This window comes from Gavialis gangeticus, unplaced genomic scaffold, assembly GCF_001723915.1.
Source record: "Gavialis gangeticus isolate Ggan-Ray unplaced genomic scaffold, GavGan_comp1, whole genome shotgun sequence".
Classification (NCBI taxonomy): Eukaryota; Metazoa; Chordata; order Crocodylia; family Gavialidae; genus Gavialis; species Gavialis gangeticus.
In genome coordinates this window covers 120,242-139,604 of record NW_017729020.1, presented here as the reverse complement: position 1 = coordinate 139,604, position 19,363 = coordinate 120,242, and the positions used below count along the sequence as shown (strand labels likewise).

At 42.9% G+C, this 19,363-nt stretch overlaps 1 protein-coding gene across 1 annotated transcript in view; it reads right to left on the bottom strand.

The window, feature by feature from the left end:
* GFPT1 (glutamine--fructose-6-phosphate transaminase 1) overlaps positions 1-12,577 on the bottom strand; it is a 35,848-nt gene extending 23,271 nt beyond the window's left edge. Inside the window, exons 1-7 of the mRNA XM_019514292.1 lie at positions 12,536-12,577; positions 9,825-9,951; positions 8,883-8,990; positions 5,229-5,354; positions 2,640-2,698; positions 1,954-2,088; positions 630-691 (exon numbers count right to left, since the gene is read on the bottom strand). Coding sequence (XP_019369837.1) covers positions 630-691; positions 1,954-2,088; positions 2,640-2,698; positions 5,229-5,354; positions 8,883-8,990; positions 9,825-9,951; positions 12,536-12,577 — 659 coding nt within the window. The remainder of the gene's footprint in view (positions 1-629; positions 692-1,953; positions 2,089-2,639; positions 2,699-5,228; positions 5,355-8,882; positions 8,991-9,824; positions 9,952-12,535) is intronic.
* Positions 12,578-19,363: the final 6,786 nt, after the last annotated feature.

The window sequence follows — 19,363 nt, the reverse complement described above, 5'->3', positions numbered from 1 at the left end:
CAGTGCGAGCATTGAAACAATACCCTGGTGGCCTGCACTTGGATGCTCAGGTTGGCATTTAGGAGGGTTATTCTCATTCCAATAAACCTGAGAACCAAGATGGCTCACCTTTATTAAACTAATAAAATTATTAGAAATTAAGAGAGAGGAGCCCTTCCAGTGCTTCAGAAGATGTCATAAATGATATTAAACTGCTTGCAACACACAACTCCTATTCCCCACCTACATACCCATTTTCTTTCCAAAGCCCACCTCAGTAGGCTGCCCGGTGGGACGGCCATCGCCCAGTGGGACGGCCACTGCAGCACATCTTGACAATCAATAGATGGGAGATATTTCAGATTGGGTATAACCCAGCATAAATGAAACATGTGGATAATGAATCTGGCAGTTAAGGTCTTTTCAAAAGGTTTTTGGCAGGTGTTAGATTGGCACGAAGAGGTGAGGAGAGAAATTAATATGGATTCTTATATGGTACAAATACAGCATCTTCCGTTTTCACCAAAAGGGGAAGATTCACCATTAGGCACGGAGCATAAACACTCTTACCTATATAAAATGAGGGAACAGTAATTCAAATGGAAACACCAACTACTGAGAGAGAGACAGTTTATTGTAGCAATATTTACCTGGTGCCCACTGCTTGACCAGGATAATGGACACTTTTGAACACAAGGGCAAAAGCACCTTCCTGGGAAGAAGAGACGCAGATATAAGTTATTGTACCATTCTGAATAATGCTTGTAGCAAGATTCCCCAAATGCTGGTGCACAGGCTGCACCCATACATGTAGCTAACAAACAAGTCTTTGACACACACAGCATATTGTTGCCTGACACATAATGCAGAAGTCGCTGCTGATTCAGGTGCCTGTTGCTGAAACACAGTCCCTGAGTTGGCACATTAGCTTGCTTTCAACCAGTCACTCTCAAAAACACACAGACAAAAAATCCTTACAAGAGGATGCCCTCCACAGCTTAGCAGAGGACTGGTACAGAAGCTCTCAGGCACTGAAGCCACAGTTTCAGCAAAGCAGTTGACAAATCATTGCTTTGCTTGACCAGCCTCTGTCCAGCTGTCATTCACTGGAACACACAGCATCCCCACCAAGAGCTGCAGGGAAGGGTCTATAGCCCCAGGCTATATTACATTGTCTTCCATTACCAGGATTATTAAAATTATTTGTCTCCATAAAAAGTTAGAAGCAGGAGGAAGCAAACAACAGGTCCTGTTTCTATGCCTATAAGATGCATAATCATAAGTCAAAGACTCAGAAATTAAGGCCAAGACGCTAGTACCTAAACAAGGCTTTTCAAGGATATTCCCACAAGGGGCAAACATCTGCCCCGCTACTAGGGTTGCATACCCAGCCAGCTTCAGACCCAGACTTAGGAAATGGGTTAAGCAAAAGCTGAATTTTATTTATGTCCTACTGGCACCTGCCTTAACCAAGGTCTTGGACTGTGACTTACTGAGGAAACCTGCATAATAAAGAGTATAGATACCTGCTGGGGAGAGCTTCTGTATACTTCTGCTCTTCCCACAACCCATGCCTGACCTATTGAACCAGCTGCTGCAAAGTATTACTATGGCCAAGAGTTGGGCAACATTGAGTGTTTACATGAATCATATCCATGAGCTACATTATACAGGATGGAGCTATAAGGAATATACGTGCTTGTGCTTCAGGCCAAGAGGTAAACACCAATTGTTTGAAATCAGAAAGAAATGTCTCTTGAAAACAGAACAGGCTGGCCCTAATTTTCCATTGTGAGACTTCTTCCACTACTCACTGAAGAGTGCAGAACAGAGACAAAAGTCCATAAAGCAGAAGCCACACAGCAGACTGGCCGCTGTCTGATTCAGTACTGTTATGCTTGCTGTTCTTATTTTGAAATGTTTTAACACAGTTCTTAATTTTCAAGTTTATTTTTTTAATAATCAGTATATTACCAGTTGCTGGATCACTCTCTCCACCAGTGTTGTGAAGCTGATGTCATCACTTTCACGGTTGTCATACATGTACTTTACAAGCTTGGCAATGCTTTCCGTGTCAGTCTCAGATTCAAAATCATACCCTTTGCTTTCCTGGAAGTGAAACAAAACAAGCACCAAGTTAATGACTGGGATAACTGTATTGCCAAGAAACCACCTTAGCTACATACCAGAACCCTACTGTGCTATGCGCTGCACACAAAAGAAATATTCTCCATCCCAAAGATGTTACAATTTAACTGGATAATAGGAGACAGACAGGGAAATACAAGAAAACAAACACAATGGTCCCAGGAGGCTTCACAGAAAAGAAGAGTTCCAAGGAGGTATTTGGAGGAGGAAAAAGTTTTGTGCACCTCCCTCAAACATTAGAGGCACTGTCAAAGAAAGCAAAGAGATGGGGGCTCAAGAATTAAACAAGTAGGAAATGGCCACTGGCAAGCCTGGTCCCAACAGCAATTAGGTCTTGAGCTGCATAAACCTGTTAATATGCACCACTAGCTTCAATGGCTCTCATCCTACAGAAGCAAGACTTTCACCACCTCATTCAAGGACCTGGAAGTTCAACAAGCTCATCTGTACACCAATACAAGTGCCATTGCCGCTTTCTCTCAGGACTAATGCACAGGGTTAGTTTTACTTACCAAAAATTTTCTCAGGTCTTTGTAGTTGGTTATGATGCCATTGTGGATAACGATGAACTCTAGAAAACAGAGATAAGACCAATGGTCAGTCGCAAGGCACGCTGGAGTGTTAAAAATGCAGCATGTCAAAGTTACTTCAGCAAGCCTACTTCCACAGACTCACACAACCACCATAACAGAGAACGGCTCCTGTACCACGCTGCAGTAATACTACTTGCATTACCATGCAAGAGACTCGAGTTTTATCCCATATTATGACCCCTGTTCTGGGTCAAACAGTTGAATTCAACACCACACCTGAAATGAATACATACACAGAGTGGCTTGCTCAGAGCCCAGAATAAAACCCAACAGTCTTTATCCCCAGTCTTGTGCCCTGTTCACTGGAGCTGTTGCCATTCCATCAAATAACCCTTTACAAGCAAAAAATTACAAATAAAGCTCCCCCATATAAGTGTATTTATTTAAAAGCCAATTATTTGCTTTTTAAGCCTTGTATTTAAATGTACTTTGCATTTAACGAAATGCATGCACCAATTCCCCTCAGCAATGTCTTTCTAGTATTATTTAGTCAGCATGTGCGTAATCGCTGAGCCACACAATAATGGCCTCAGTGGCCATGTGCACATCCAGTAGTCCACCACTAAAACTTAGCGGGCAGTCAAAGACAATGTGACACAGACTGTAGTGTTTTGCCACACTATGGTCTGGACTGTCATGCAGACCCCAACAGCGGAGACTGGCTGCACAGAGATCATGGCCTGTCCGTAACCTATTCAGCAAGACTGACAGCGTGGCAGGTTGAAGCCAGGTGGGCAGATCTGTGATAAGGAACTCGTTTGGTGGCAAAGTTGTGCCCAATATCATTTTGTGTCCAATACAAAAAGGAGGGTTTCCTGATGTAAAAGAACAGAACCTGGGCCATCCTACCCATGTAGCATTTTCCCAGATGATTGTGCATGTTGGTGACACTTTCCCCTGGAGGATGTCGCTACGTTTAGTAGTCACCATTTTTCAAGTCAACTGTTCTATTTTTTTTTTCTTTTCCAAACAATTTGATTCTAATTGTTCGAAGGAAAAAAGTTTCCCCAAAAAAGTACATTGAGCAAATACATTTAATCCGTATTTGTAACAACATCATGAAACAATCTAAACAATGCACAGAACATCCTTATTTACAGGGATTATTATTATTTTATTCCAGGTCTTCGTTTTACAGTATGTAATCACAATGGAGAATGGACTTGAACAAAAGACTTGGGTTCTGTTTCTGGTAGGGCTGTGCAAAGCTTCGGTCCCTGATTCGATTCAGTGGAGATTTGGCTCGATTCGGTAGCTGAATCTCCAAATCCAAATTAAATCAGGAGACCCTTTAATCTCTCCGAATTGAATCAGAACCCTCCAAATCAATTCGAAGAGATTCGGAAAGATTCAGCGATTCAGACATAGACACAGCTTTAAATATTTTTTCTATATACTTCAAGATAGCAGGCAGCTCGTGAATGCTGCGATGGAACGTCCCACAGAAGTGTGGGGGGCTCAAAGCACTCCCGGTCCATTTCCAAGTCCACTGGGGAGTGCACAGCCCCAGCATCACAGCAGTCACGAGCTGTACCTGGTACCTTGAGGTACGTAGAAAAAACATTTAAAGCTGTGTCTATAGCCGAATCACCAATTCTCCAAATCGGCATCAAATCTTCAGATTCAGCTGAATCGAATCAGAGACAGTAATCCAAATCAACGAATCCAATCACTGTCCCCGATACAGGCCAAATCCGAATTGAACAGGGCCCATTTTGCACGCCCCTAATTTCTGGCTCTACCAGAGACACCAGGGAGAATCTTTTCATCTCTTCGGGCCTCATTTCGTTTCGTCTGTAAAGGGGAATGCTAATAATTGTATGGGTGGCAGGCACAAAGGTAAATTAGCCTTGGATGGAGCCATAACAGTCCATTTATTATATGCAAGAGATCTAGCTGCCTGCTGTGTCTGCTGTAGTCCTACTGATGAAGCGGCACACAGATTAAATAAAGGTAAGCTGCCTTCTACCCAGCAAAACAAACTCCACTTTTGCCAAAAGAGAATACATTAAACATGTTTTTATTCTACTGTCTCATGTGAAAGAGTGGTTGGGAACATTCCTGTATATTCCATTTAAGTGTAGGCTTTCTTATTCCATATCCCCTTCCCAAGAGTGGGCAAAAGCCCCTACGTAGCATCAGCATTCACTCGTTAAGTAAGTCTGCCTGTTACTGCAGTTAATTCATAACATATCCTATTGCTGCTTGCACTGAAGTCAGTGGCCAAACTCCCACTGACTACACAAGGAGGATTAGTATATGTGGCTTGCAATAAAATAACTATGTATACACCTGCTTCCAAACAAATGTCATTCTGCTGTTCAAGCAGCAATTGGTATCTTTATGCCACAAGTATTTTAATATGAACCGCTAGGACTTGTATAAAAAGTGTATACTTTATACACACTTGTTTCATCTGAAAAACAGTATTCTTCACTCAGAAGTCAACAGCCATTACTCCTCCTCCTCCCAAAAACAAACGCTTCCTTGTGCGGAATAAGATCTTACCGTTGTTCTTATCCGAGCGCTGTGGGTGACTATTAATGGGGTTGGGCTCACCATGGGTAGCCCATCGGGTATGTGCAATTCCAAGATGTACGTCAAATTCAATATCCAGATCCATGTCCTGTTGCTCTGCAGACAAAGAACAAGAGGATTATATCAAGGTCTGCGCCAACTGTCACTGAAATCAATGGTGCAGGTTATGTGGAGACTGAAATATTGAAATGAAAATATAATCAGCAAATTACTAGCGTAACTCTACATCAGGCACGTAGAGTTACTGGCAGTGACTTTAAGCCAAGCAATAAAAATCTTGATTTAAAAAAAGCTTGGAGATCTTCCCATGTCTGATTCTCAGCCTCATTCTGCAAAGCCTTACCCACATGTGGCTTTACTTTACTGGGTAGTTCCAGATCTGTCTCATACTTCATAAACTGGACATCCATAATGCTTCCAGATACTGACTGTAAGCAAATACTACATACAACAGTGTTTATTGATCTGAATTATGACAAAAACAGGTTTATGGGCAAATCTCAAAAGATGAAACACAGATCAAATATATAATCAAACTACTGATTTGTCACCTAGACGGACAGATCCTATTCAAGAATTCTTTTGCAAGAAAAGGGTGGAAACCAATAACCTGAAACAGAAAACTTTTGAACTACACAGCAATGAGGAGAACACCTCGTATACTTTCCATTCACTGAAAGATTCTGTGACAGGCCTCTAGAAGAGTGGTTCGCAATCGTTTTTGACCCAAGGCACCCCACAATAAATTCAAGGCACCCCTCAACAGACTCACCACCTACTGGAAAATACCAGCTCTTAGTTTTCACTCTTTCTTTATACTACAGAAAGGTAACAGAGCCGTTCTTCTGTTCGAAAGAACTGAAAAAGATCACAACAGGTCAGGATGTTTTGAACACTAGGGATTCCTGTTACAAAACTCTGGGTTTATCTTGTGAACTGTGTTTGGGGGAACACTGTGTGGTACCCTGGAGCACCCTTGGAAGTTTTCCAGGGTGCCCCAGAACTGCTACCAAAACTTTTACTGCAGGTCTCCATGAAAAACCCATTTTTTTATTCCTCAGACCCCATTCCAACTGAGCATATTACTGCCATTGTTTGACATGTACCCAGGAAAATATCACTTAAAACCATTTGAGGGGCCATTTTGAAACTCTTACTTGTGAAACGGTTCTGGCATTTTTATTCTTAAATGGAAAAATGACCATCCATTTATATTTTCTATGTCTGAACGGCTAGCCAGAAATCACAGATGCTCTTGACTGACCTAGCTCATTTCAGAGCTACAAAGTATCAAAAGTGGTCAGGACCAGCAGTATCTAGTGAGCCAATAATGTGCAGAATTAACCGTCTCTGGATAGAAATCCAGAAAGAGAAAGAAAGAAATCTCTTTCTCCTGCAACAGCTTTTCAGAAAGCACAGTAAGATGTTCTACATTTTCTTTAGTAGGCAATTAACACACTGCTTTTTAATTAATTAAGCCTCGCCGTATATTAGGAATGTAAACATTGTTCTAAAAAGTAGCCGTTTAACCTCCTCTAATTATAACTGGTTAAATGGTTAACTAATAACATAGCAGCCCAGACACAGCCAATGCTGGGAGCTTCTCCCTGGGCCCTTTGGGTGTGGGGAGGTAGGAAGCCCTGCCAGACCACACAGCTCAGGTGAAGCCCCGTGCTGGGACGGAGGGAGCGCCTGTGAATGGGCAGCTAACTGCTTAACTCAGGGGCCGGCAATTATTTTGGGCAGAGGGCCGCTTACTGAGTTCTGGCAAGCCATCGAGGGCCGCATGACGGACAGCCCAGGGCAGATTAATATTAATTTTCTAAATCATTTAGGGGCACTGCGGGCAGGATAGAATGGCCTGGCTGGCCGCATCCAGCCCCCAGGCTGCATTTTGCCCACCCCTGGCTTAACTGAAGAGTTAAGCCCACTGTTTTCTTTAACCTCACGGGCAATGGATATTAGACCCCCTCGCTTCTCCCCTCCTCCCCCCTTCCTCCTACCTGCCACGCCATGCCCTGCCAGACCGCGCCCCACCTCATGCTAAACAATAACTGGTAAGCTAACTGGTCATCGCTGGGCTTATTGGTTAAACAATTAATCGTTTAACCTTTCACATCCCTACCATATATTGCACTTTTACATTTATTCAGTCCTCTTGTTTTATCTGACTTAGGGATAGAGCCCCTTGTCCCTTTGGGCTAAATAAAATCAAGTTTATATTCATAATGGTACATTTACATGAGAAAGCAACTGAATATGCTTATCTTTTGTTTTAAATATACAGCTGTGGGAGGTTATATAATGTAACCAAAAGTTACCAGCACTTGAAAATCACAATTTTAACTAAAATCAGACAGCCCTGAGCTAAAAAGATACCTTCAGGCTCATTCAGAACTCATGCCATGACTATTTATAGTTTCATTTCCTGCACAGATTTAACTAATTTAAAGTCTGAATCTAGGTCACAATGAGTTAGAAATAGCAGCAGAGGCCCTCACTTTATATGCCTTCTCACCAATTTGACACACAGTCTCACTTACAAGTACACTTTTATTTTCCCTTAACCAGGTCCTGTGCCTGTCTACTGCATCTATTCAACGGCTGAATAGGGGTTTGGGCTGTAAAATGCATGAATTGGTCAGGAAGTCAAAAATCAATTGTTAAATGTCTTGGCAGTTTCTTCCTTAAGTTCAGTTCCAAATTTCTGATAGTCCTCTACCCTAATGAAAATGTTATTTTTTTGTTTGGAGGATACAGTTAATTCCCTGAAATTTTTCTAAATGTTATTCCTCAGTTTGTGTCACTGAGAACTTAACACAACTTCACCTCTCTCTGTTATGCCTCACTTCAGCAACCATTTTTACCTGTGCTTTGTGCTTGATCTGTAATATCACTGGGACTATTTCTTGCATGTGCTTTATCACTTGAATGTGGAACTTAAATGTTACTGTTCTATAAATTCCCACTTTAAAAAAGAGCCACAACACTGTGAAGAATTCATTATAAATAGGTCTGGCCATTTCAGACCGCATGGGCATTACCAGGAACATCCATTTCAAGTTTTCAACTCCCCTGTGCTAGAAAAATTCCTAATCAACATTTGCAGTTACATATTCCACTGTTAAAGACCTTTGTCTCCTATGTAAAGATAGTACCTGGTTATTCTGAGCATAGTTACATAGCACAGCAAGGCCAAATCAAGTGGAAAAAAACAGACCAAATCATAAAAGACCACTTGGCAACCTGCTTCTTATCATTTCACTAGGATACATCTCCCCCAGGTTAACAGATAAGAAGAACTTGTGTCCCCTAAGGCAGTGTTTTCCAACAAGTGTGCTGTCAGAAATAAACAGCTGTGCCACAGAATTTCGCCCCGGCAATGAGCTACGATAGGTCTGAGGATGGGGAATGCCGTCACAGGTGTGCCGTGGAAAAACGTTATTATTGTAAGTGTGCCTTGGGTTGGGAAACACTGCCCTAAGGATGCATACATTATACTGAAATGCACAGAATGTAGTAATTATGTATATATAAATGATTGCAGTTTGGTTATTTGACATGCACAAGCAGTTAGGATTTCTCTGGAGAGGGGAGAAGCTACAAGAGAGAAGTAATACATACTGTGTACTTCTTCATCCAGTGCCTTCACTTTCCCTTTTTGCTTGATGAGTTGGATTTTGCCGGCATTGGCCTCCCAGTCTTTGTCATTTCCTCCATCAATTCCCACACCTAACAGCCACCACAAAATAAACCATAAGTCACCAAAATGTATTTTGTCCTGTCTGTATTTTAGATTCAAGCAAAGTGAGGGACAGATGGTCTATGGTGCTATTTTCACCCCCCACATCTTCAAAAATAAAGAATGTCTTCTTATTTTGAAGGAAATTCTCAGATGAAAGGAACCAAGGATATTTTCCTATACGTCTGTAATTATTACTCAGAGGCCCCTGACACATTGTGGGCCCACTGAAGATTAAAACTGGCTGCTTGGGTTTTTACTTTCCCCAAAAAAGGAGGGTAGTGCAAAGCAAGTTTATTTGTGACCTCTGTGTTCAATGCATCTGTCAGTAAAACCAATACAAAATGACAAGAAACAAAATAATATCTTCAGGAGGGACTTGGAAAAGCTTGAGAGAGTCCAGTTGTTCAAGGAGAGGCTGAGGGACTTGGGACTTTTCAGTCTGGAGAAGAGAAGGCTCAGGGGGGATCGGTGGCTGCCTACAATTACATAAGAGGGGTGCATCAGGACCTGGGAGAACAGCTGTCCACCAGAGCTCCCCACGGGATAACAAGGTCTAACAGCCATAAACTCCAGGAAGGCCGATTTAGACTAGACATAAGAAAAAAGTTCTTTATGGTGCGAGTGTCCAGGCTCTGGAACAGACTCCCTCCAGAGAGGTGGTGCAAGCACCTACTCTGGACTCTTTTTCTTGCTGGGGTTGCATGATCCCAGCTGACTTCCTGCCTGCAGCAGGGGGACCGGACTCAATGATCTCACGAGGTCACTTCCAGCCCCTAATACCTACGAAATCTATGAAATCGTGGTTCCTTGCAGCGACCTACCTGCGGAGTCATAACCTCGGTACTCCAGGCGCTGAAGCCCTTTGATAAGGGTTTCCAGGATCTCCCGTCTTGTCCGGGGAACATGGTAGTTCAGGTAAGCAAAGATGCCTGTAGAGAGAAGAAAGCTCTACTGAATATGGAGTTTATTTTCATGACAAAATATCATGCAAAAGAAGGTTGTGCTGGATTTCCATTCCTTACAGTGTACCCTGCAAGCCACCTGCAAACAAACACCATTGCATCCTCCTCTTCTTACCGCCTAGTCTGATTTCCAAGTGAACAGATCCTGCTTACTCCTCAGAAACCAAAATGAAATCCCTCAGCTCCTAGTAACTTCACAGTATTAAAACCAGTGGGACCAAGTAGGGAACCCATGGCTTGAAATTTTGTAAGCGCCAGAGACAGAAGTTTCCCCTGAGCTGGCCACGGACTGCAGAACCTGACGCCATTGAAGATCAGGGGCACCGTGGGATGCACCATTTTAATCATGAGGCCCGAAAACTATGGGAGCATTTATCTTGGGCGCTATCCAGAAGAGGGATGGTTTTGCATGAACTGGCATCTAAATACACCGTGTGCTTTTTCAACATAGTTTCTTTGTCAATTGATTCTTCACATAGGTGCATATGACAACCCCAGTCTCTCATGCCAAATACGCTCTCAAAAAGAAGCACTCTCTTGTCCTTACAAGCTGGGAAGGAATGGCGATAAACTGTCATTTCTACTTTTAAATACTTGGCAGGTGATGAAGCTACACAAGTACTGAACTCTATCAGGGCAGACAAGCTTTCGGGTTCAAAAACCCTTCATCAGGCTACGGAAGTGTCAGCAGTTGATGTGTGCTCTTCCTGGATGAAATGAAAAGTAAAAAACCCAGAGCCTGGGCTGGTCTGTCTCCCTGTGTCCTTAGACCAACACGGCTACAACCTACACCCCTGAACTCTACAATGGAAATTTCTGCATCTTGTTCACTCTGCGACTATCATAAAGTAGCAATGCAAGGATGCAGGACAACACTAATGTGAATGTGAAAAATATTAGTACTGGAAAATACATCTCAGCCTATCCTAACACTGATTTTTTTATTTAAATCAGATTTTTTTTTTTTTATTTAACTGTATTTTTTTTTAATTTTTTAAAATGCTTTTTTTTTAAGATGCTTTTTTAAAAAAAAACAAAAAACCTATATAAAGATAATTTTAATTCAAGGTATGTTAAAAGCTCAAAAGATATCATCATGGAATAAGAATTATACTTTCTAATTATATACTGTTTAAGACAATATATTTGTGTAACCTTTTCAGAAAAGTTTTATAAATAGGTCACAAAAGGCCATGGACTATATTAGGGGCCCAATCTTACAGGGTTCCTGTATAGATTATATAAAGGTTAAAGAAAACCTGTCTACCCAGTGGGACTCAGTGCTCAGCCTAGAAGATCCCTTTAAGCATCTGTGATGCTTAGGTTCAGTTCTCAAAATGTGGATTTGTGCCTCCAGAGATAACATCCTTGTTAACAACAGTATTTGGAGATGAGAGATAACAGACTTAAATGAATACAGAAGGTTGTCAGGGGTGGAGTAGATCCGGGCAAGGAGGAGGTATCTGGAGAGAAATGCAAGGATCCAGGAGGGTTAATAGAAACTAAAGAGAAACATTTTGAGCGCAATATCCCAGAAGCCTTGAGGGATACGTTGATGAGTATAGCCTCTCCATGGATTTGAGATCTAGTGAGAGAAAACCATTCAAAACTATTCTATCATGGCAGCAGGCTTGCCAGGCCATAGAAGAGAAAAGAAATCAAATATGAGAAGAAATCCAGAAGAAGGTGAAGAAAGCCCCAAACTAATAACATATGGCTGCAGTGCTCGTTTGATGCGCTCCTAATACAGCATGGCAAAAACAACCCCCCAATATCTATGATTAATCTAGTGAACTGGAGATAGTTCACCTCCCAATGACTTCACAAGTACCTGTTTCAATTAGCTTTGGTAAAATAACCAAATCATAATTCAGTTTTCTGATGTATTTGCAAAACTAATCTGAAAACATATCAAATAAATCACTGCTTTAAAATTTATAGCTTGGCCTTCTAAAAACGAAGCTTACCTCTCTCTCTGACTTGTGAATAATATGTATTAAGGGTATATCAAACAACAAGAATGCACTTTTTGTAGAAAACTATTAAATTGGAGCTTCCTGACTGGTGATTTAAATCGACTTGATTTCAATCAAATCCCCCTGCTAAATCACCTTGTAGGAAAAATAAGCATTGGCCAATCTCAAAGCACAAGTTTGCAAATTTAACTCTATACATGCAAATTTCCAGAGTTACTATTATTTGAGACATACTGAGAGGACCCAAAGACTGAGGCTCATCCCCTTCTGAAAATGAGTCTGATGCTAAGGTCACTTAGAAATGGACATGCCCCAGATCACTGGTCACTTTGGTAAAGAGGCTGACGGCTATACTTCTCCTTAACCTTACTCCTAGAAGTACTCTTTGCATGAGTAGAGACACCAGGTGTACCAGCACACACAAGAACTACAGGAATGTCTATCAAATCATGTTCTCCAACGGTGCAACTAGTATCATCTTAAGTAATTTAAAGCTTTCTGATTGGTTGAGTAATTTCATACTTAGAGTGGGTGCAGGAAATGCAGGCATTAGAGACAGATTTTTGTTAAAGCCTTCCAACTTTCACCAGGTACCCGGTAGCCTGAGTAGACAGCGAAAAAGGTGCTGGCTTGCATCGTGGTCATACCTAAACCGTGCTGACCTTCCCCAACCCTTTAATACAGACCTCAGGCCTCTGGGTGCCATGACAAGTTCAGAGCTGTCCAGCCCCAAGCTAATGGCATGGGTGGGAAGCTTTGCCTTCTTTACTCGTGCTCCCTCCTCTCCAAACTGAGCAGTGAACACGACGACAGAAATGGGGTTGCTCTTTTCCCCCCTCCTTCTCTTCCAAAGAAAGCACCTTTGCCCTCCACTATCCCCTTAGTAGGAAAGGGAAGTCAGTGGAGGCCGGTTCTTCTTTCTCGCACCATCCTTTCAGGCTGGGGGAGAAGAGAAGGTCCCACTCATCCTGTTGGGTCCCCTGCAGCTACCACGTCTGCGGCTACTCCACTTCCAGAGCAGTGGAGCGCAGGGTACAAAGGCGCAGTCAGTCTCTGCCGCTGATGGGACTATTTTCAATAAAAGCAAAGGCACCACCACACTGCGCATTGCCACCCCAACCAAGGGCGAGGGGACTGGACTCTCCTCCTCGAGCCTTCCAAGTCAAAACCACAGACAACGCAGGTAATGACCATAGGTCACTGCCTGCCACTGCTGCGTCCCAAAGCTATTTCAGCAAAACAAGCCCCTGTTTCTTTCCCCATCTCTCCCTCCAAAACCATCCCAACCTCTTTGGCAAGAACTGCAGTCTGCTACTACAGATAGGCAGTTCACTGTGTTTCCAAAAAAACGTGCAGTCTTCAAGCATACACCAGCCCTCCTGCCTGCAGCTGAACATGCTCCAAGCAGCCGTCATCTAGGCTGAAGGATTGCATACTTCGGCGATACCCCAGCCTCTTCAAAACTTCTAAATGACTTCCAGTCTCACAATCTGAGCACGAAGCAGGCTGCTTTATTAGCAGGCAGCTGTAAAATCCCCCCCCTTTTTTTTTTTCCAGATTTGTCAGAAAGCCCCCATACATAAATCCAAGAGGGTGTTCCTGTTATACATGGCAGTGACAAACCGAGCATAACGTAAACAAGGCAGCTGCACTGCAAACCTATTTAAAGGCATTTGGGGTTCAATCATGTTCTTTCCACTTCATTCTGGCAGTGCCCCAGGAGCCATTTATCATGCATGAGATCCAAGGCAAGCCTCCTTCAAAATACCTCATTAGCACTTGCATGTGTAATTACAGAAACAAGAAGAGAATAGATAATAAATGGGTAAGGGCTCAAAAAGCATGGAACTAACTTAGGAATTTCCATTTCCAAAAGTGACTTCAGCACCTGGGCATCCAATTACCAAATCACTTGTAAAGGCACTTCTGCAAACATCTATATGGCACTAAGTCCCTCACAGAAAGTAGCCTCCCCAATTCTGACCCAGCAAGTTACCTTTCTATTGACATGCATAGCAGCAAATTTCACTTGAGTCCTGCCTCTGGGTGCCAGGGTACCAGTGAGCCCTTTGCTGTGTGCTCTAGACTGCTGAGCTTTTGGTGGTTGCACTGAGACACCTTTGAAAACATTTTTTCCACCAGTCTAAGATACACAAGGGCCCACTGAGTGGTGCACAAAGCAAGCCTTCTTCAACGTTAGCACCGCCTCAGTACTTGGGGCCAAAAATACCATAGCACCAACCAAACTATAGACACCTTTTAGTCTGGGAAAAAGATGGCACGCAGGAGGTCAAGAAGCTTTAACTTGCTCTGGCAGTCTATTAGCAGCTCTGCACCACTGAGCCATCTAAAAAAACCTAGTAGCAGCACCACCTCGTGTCGCGGGGGCTCGTGGAAGAATTTCTTCCACAACTGGCAAAGCAGCTGTCGAGTCCCCTGCTTGCTGCTGCAGCGGGTAAAGGGAGCAAAGCTGGCAGGCGGCTGCCTCCCTGGATTTTTCCTGAAGCTCAGTTCAGCAACATCTTGAACACATTTTCCACTGTATCCAGGTTCTTGGAAGCTCAATTTGAGCGCCGTGAACACACCTAATCTGCCGAAGCACCGACTTTTAGAAAGCACTTCACGTTGGGAGTCCCCAGCCCTTAACCATAGTTTCTAGTAGTGGTAACAATCACACCTAAACAAACACAGGTCTCTGAAACGGCTCTCGAAGCTCCAGGGAGATCCTCTGACAGTACTGTGGGTTTGCCTCTATTGCACAACTTCGCTGCTATGCCTGAGATCTAAGAGAAAGGGGGCAGGGGTTGGTTAACCTTTAGTTTCAGCACAGGAAAAGACCAGACTCCTCACATGCTAAGACAACCATGTACGCTGGAAGTACCCTACGAGTTTAAGCACATTCTCTTCCTCCAGCAAACATGAGAAGGAGAGGCCGACACTATCTACAGACAGCCCCGACGTGAGGATGGCATGCAACCCCCCTGAAATCACACCTCCCTCCTTCTGTTGGGGCCAGTCTACAGACCCACAAGGCTTCCTCCCATACACTGCAGTTAGCAAACTCCCGGAAAGCTAGGGATGCTCCTGCCCATTGCCAGCCCCAGCCATTGCTGCTGCTGGGCACGTTCTAGTGTGCAGAAGACAAATACAAGTGCTGGCAAATTCTCATCTAAAAGCTAGAGAGAAATGCTCAAGGCCACAAGATATGGAAGTCTGAACAACAGGAATTGAACGATTCAAGGGATAATGGCTCTTTTGACTTCTGAGATCAAAAAAGTCTAGTCCAAACTGAAAGAAATCCAAGGTTTTGGTGGTTTTAGGGTCTCTGCCCACTTTCTAGCGGACATGAATGCCTGGACGTGTCCTTGCCACAAAGTCACCTGCGGCACTAATTTTATCCATAAACATGTCATGCACTGAAACCTCCTAAAGTCTGCCTCTCTCACTTAAAAACGGTTCACCTGAAATATGACTGGGACCCACTGCTATCTATTATAGTCTCCTTGCTCTAAAGGCTGACAGAAAACTTCCATCTGAAAAGCTGCTAGCCTGGGGCTGGTCTTGGGCTCTAAAACTTTACTTAAAAATCCCCCCAGAAAACCCAAAACCAGCTTATATCAGGGCTACAATGAAGAAAGGTGAAGACGGAGCTAAAAATGTCACAAAAGGCGAAAAAGATTAAAAGGACTATTAGCTCCTGACACCAGAAAATGCACATATTTTAAACAACTGTCAACTAAAGGAAACGCAGTGATCACAACGGAATAAGGTAAAAATACACAGTAAGATGCTCCAAAAGGAAGACCATGCGAAGGATGACAGAGACCCTATTAGGCAGCAAGTTTCTAAAACTAACCTAGGATGGAGGGAGTTTATGTATCAGAGGTGAAGTAGGACAAGCAGATTTCAGAGTGCTTAGAGAAAAGAAGAAAGGTAATGCAATAATAGTTTTAAAAATAATAAACAGCATAAGAAGTTTGGTTATTATAAAAAGACAGTGACATTTCAGGTGAAATGATTTCAGATTTAAATCTCCTTAGCAGTATTATGTAAAGAGAGAGATTAAAAACTGAACAGCTAAAGAATCCTTTCAGTTTCCATTCAGTTTAAAGAATCTGTTCAGTTTCTGCATTTTTTTCCTGCTGATGGATGGATCAAATACAGCTTAGCCTGTTTCACTATTCTGCATTACACTTCTCGTCTGCTGCACTTCTGGTTTTCATGCATTAGGACAAATTTGGGCTCACCACACCACGGGGAAAACTTTAATCAACATTTGAACAAAAATCCAAAAATATTTGCATCTGATAGTGGTTTTTCCTGGTATTTTCTAAGAATATTTAAGTTTTCTGCCTCTTTGTAAATACATATAGTTCTTAACTGGAGTTTGCCCACCCTGGATGGTGACTTTGGCAGAAGCACCACTGAAATGCTTCTGTTAGATCAGACCCCCCTATCTACGGCAAATCTCCTGTTTGCAGTGAAAGCTTTTTCCTCCTCCCTGCTTACCAGTAAGGAAGATTCTGCAGGCCAGATCAGGCACTCAGCTACCTCTCATGCAATTGGTAACACTGGTGTAAGGGAATATGGCTGAACTAGAATCACTGAAGACACATGAAGTTATACGTTCATGTCTGTAAGAAAACTTGGTGGGCCGGTCCTTTGCTCTTGGTGACAATACATTCAATTAAAAGACTCCACTTGACTCTCAGAAACTAGGGTGAGGTAGTAGGCTGGCAGAAACAGAGACCAAGCCATGGGATCCCTTCATCCAACACCAAACTGCAACGTCACCGACAATATTATATACCTGGCAGGTGTATAACAAACACAGCAACTCCACTCCACCCTTTCTTCTTATCAGAACTGCATTGCTGTCACAAATGCAATGGCTCACTAGCGGCACTCCCTTTCTCTGTACCAATAATGACCCTGTACTATTCAGGCAGAACAAGGATTGAGTACGGCACAGCTCCGTGCTGCTGTTTGAAAAGTTACATGTAGAGCTACCAGGAAAATTTCCAAAGGGACATTTCTCCCCCTTTCACTGCAGTCATCAGGTTCGACGGGAACGTGCTGAACTGAATGGAGTTCTAAAAGAAATCAGGCACATTTCCATTACGTGGAAGTAAGTCTACTGTCATCTCACCTGGATGATGAAGCCCAGGCTTCTACGCAACTGAGATCTCGAAAGCCCAAACAAATGGTGCTGGATCTGGGGTTATTACAGGGGCAGGCAAAATGCGGGCCACCAGGTCATTCTATCTGGCCCACAGGGCCTCTAAAAAATTTACAGAATTAATATTTATCTGTCCCGGCTGCCTGTCTTGCGGCCCTCGATAGCTTGCCAAAACTCAGTACCCTAAATAATTGCCTGGCCCTGGGTTATCAGGATCCCCAGTTCCTACACAACATGCAAGCCTTGGGAGTCCCAGCTCCCCGACTCCCTGCCAGGCCTTGGGGCCCCAGGAACATTGCAGTAGAGTCGAAATGAAATGAAAACTCATTTCTAGTTTTCTGAACCAAACTCTGCATCTCCCTATTCCATGAGACGCAAGGAAATTTCATTTCTGTTGTTTCAGAATAAGGATGTTCAGGCATTTCCTGCGAACTGAAATTCCAGTTTCACCTGAGGGTACAAATTTAATTAAAAGCACCCGCAATGCAGTCACTATTCAGCTAGCCTGTAGATACAGCTCGCAGGCAAGAGCTGCCAGAGTGGCCACACCCGTCAGGAAGAGAGAAGACAATCAAAGAACAAAAAAAATGTGATTGCAATGGCAATGGCATGACGTGTACATGTGACTCTCACCTAGCAAGGCTGAGTCACCTGCTAGATGAACTAAATGCAGAGGGAACAAGAGCACTATTTCATTCTGCTCCTGATGGTTCCTACCAGTACTGTGTCCTGCTGATAATTATTGGGGTCTCATTTTCTTTAACAAGGTCTGTGGGGATGATTAAATGCACATTTAAATAAAGACATCTTCAAGGCAGAGAAAGGAAAGGGAAGGAAATGTTTTTCTATACATGAAACCAAGACAAAAAAAAACAAGTGCTAAATCAAATGCTAACAGCATTGAACATGGGCCCCAGAGATCAGTACATAACCAAGGCCCAAGGTAGGAAGGTGCCCAAAGTCCTCAATTATCGACTCCAATAAGAGTAAGAGGTGACCAACACTCTGCAGGGCCAGGCCTTTTTCCTATCTTGCTGGTGGCTACAACGGGCTGGAAAACTGTGTACAACTCAGCGCCAAGAGGACATGAAATCTGCACAATCCAAATAACCTCAAGGTCAGAAAGGACCAGACATTTGTTATGGCTGCTCTTTGTAGAGGGGAGAACTAGCTTATATTTAAATCAAATTCTCACTGTCCAGAAAACAAAAGAGCAGGAAAAACAAGCACTGCATCAGGGAAACGCAGCCCTCATGGTGCTTTCTTCACTACTGCTATATAAACAAGGGTCCCTAGAGATGGAAACAAGATTCCTGCAAGCTAAAGGAGACAACTGGTCCATCAAATCTAGGATCCCAGCTCCGGCTAAGTGAATAGGTCGTGCTTCCACAAAGAGATCCAGGCAGCTGTGCTATAGTGTTCATGGGATGACAGTTTTCATCAGCTTGATTTCATCCTCTGTGACTATAAATAAAATTAGACCTAAATTTACTCAGCATTTCAATTATCCTGTCTGAAAAGAAAAACACAGCTACCCTAGCTGACTGCTTTAATTATTTACAAAAAGTCTATCAGACATGGTCACCTTGAAAAACCAGTTTTCTCAACTATTTCTGAGGTGTGTCCAAACCAGTCAGGTTCACTCACAAAAGACTCAGGAAATGCATCCAGACTACAGCAGGTAAACCAGTTTGGCTTGCAAACGGCGCACTAAGGTGGTCATTCAAAAACCTTCCCAAGCCAAAGCACGAAAACCAGGCAAATGTACTCTACCATGAGCATTATGAACAGTGAGAAATAATATCCTACACTTACCTAGCAGGAGAAAAGTATTTTTCTTGAATGAATGTGGAATAGTTTTAAAGATTAATTTAGCGATTAACTTTCTCTATGTGAGAAGGTGTCACCAGAACATGTCACAGGTCTGCTGAGGTAGATGTCACAGCACAGAGATTACTGTCTTATCAACAGCAGTCCTGAAGTGCTAATAGCATGAACATAAAAATATACAAGCAACAGCTGTCATCTGCACCAGCTCTTATACCCATTGTCCTAGCATGTGGATATCTTCTACATACAATTAAACTCACTTCGTCATTTCAATATAGGCAACAGGCAGGAAAAGAAACTCATGACCCAGAAAATTCTCTCTGAACAGAGACAAGCAGCTAGTGTTCAGTTACCAAGCTCACTTCCACGTCTTCATTTATCAATTTCCGGCTTCCCTGCCTCCACTTTTTTTT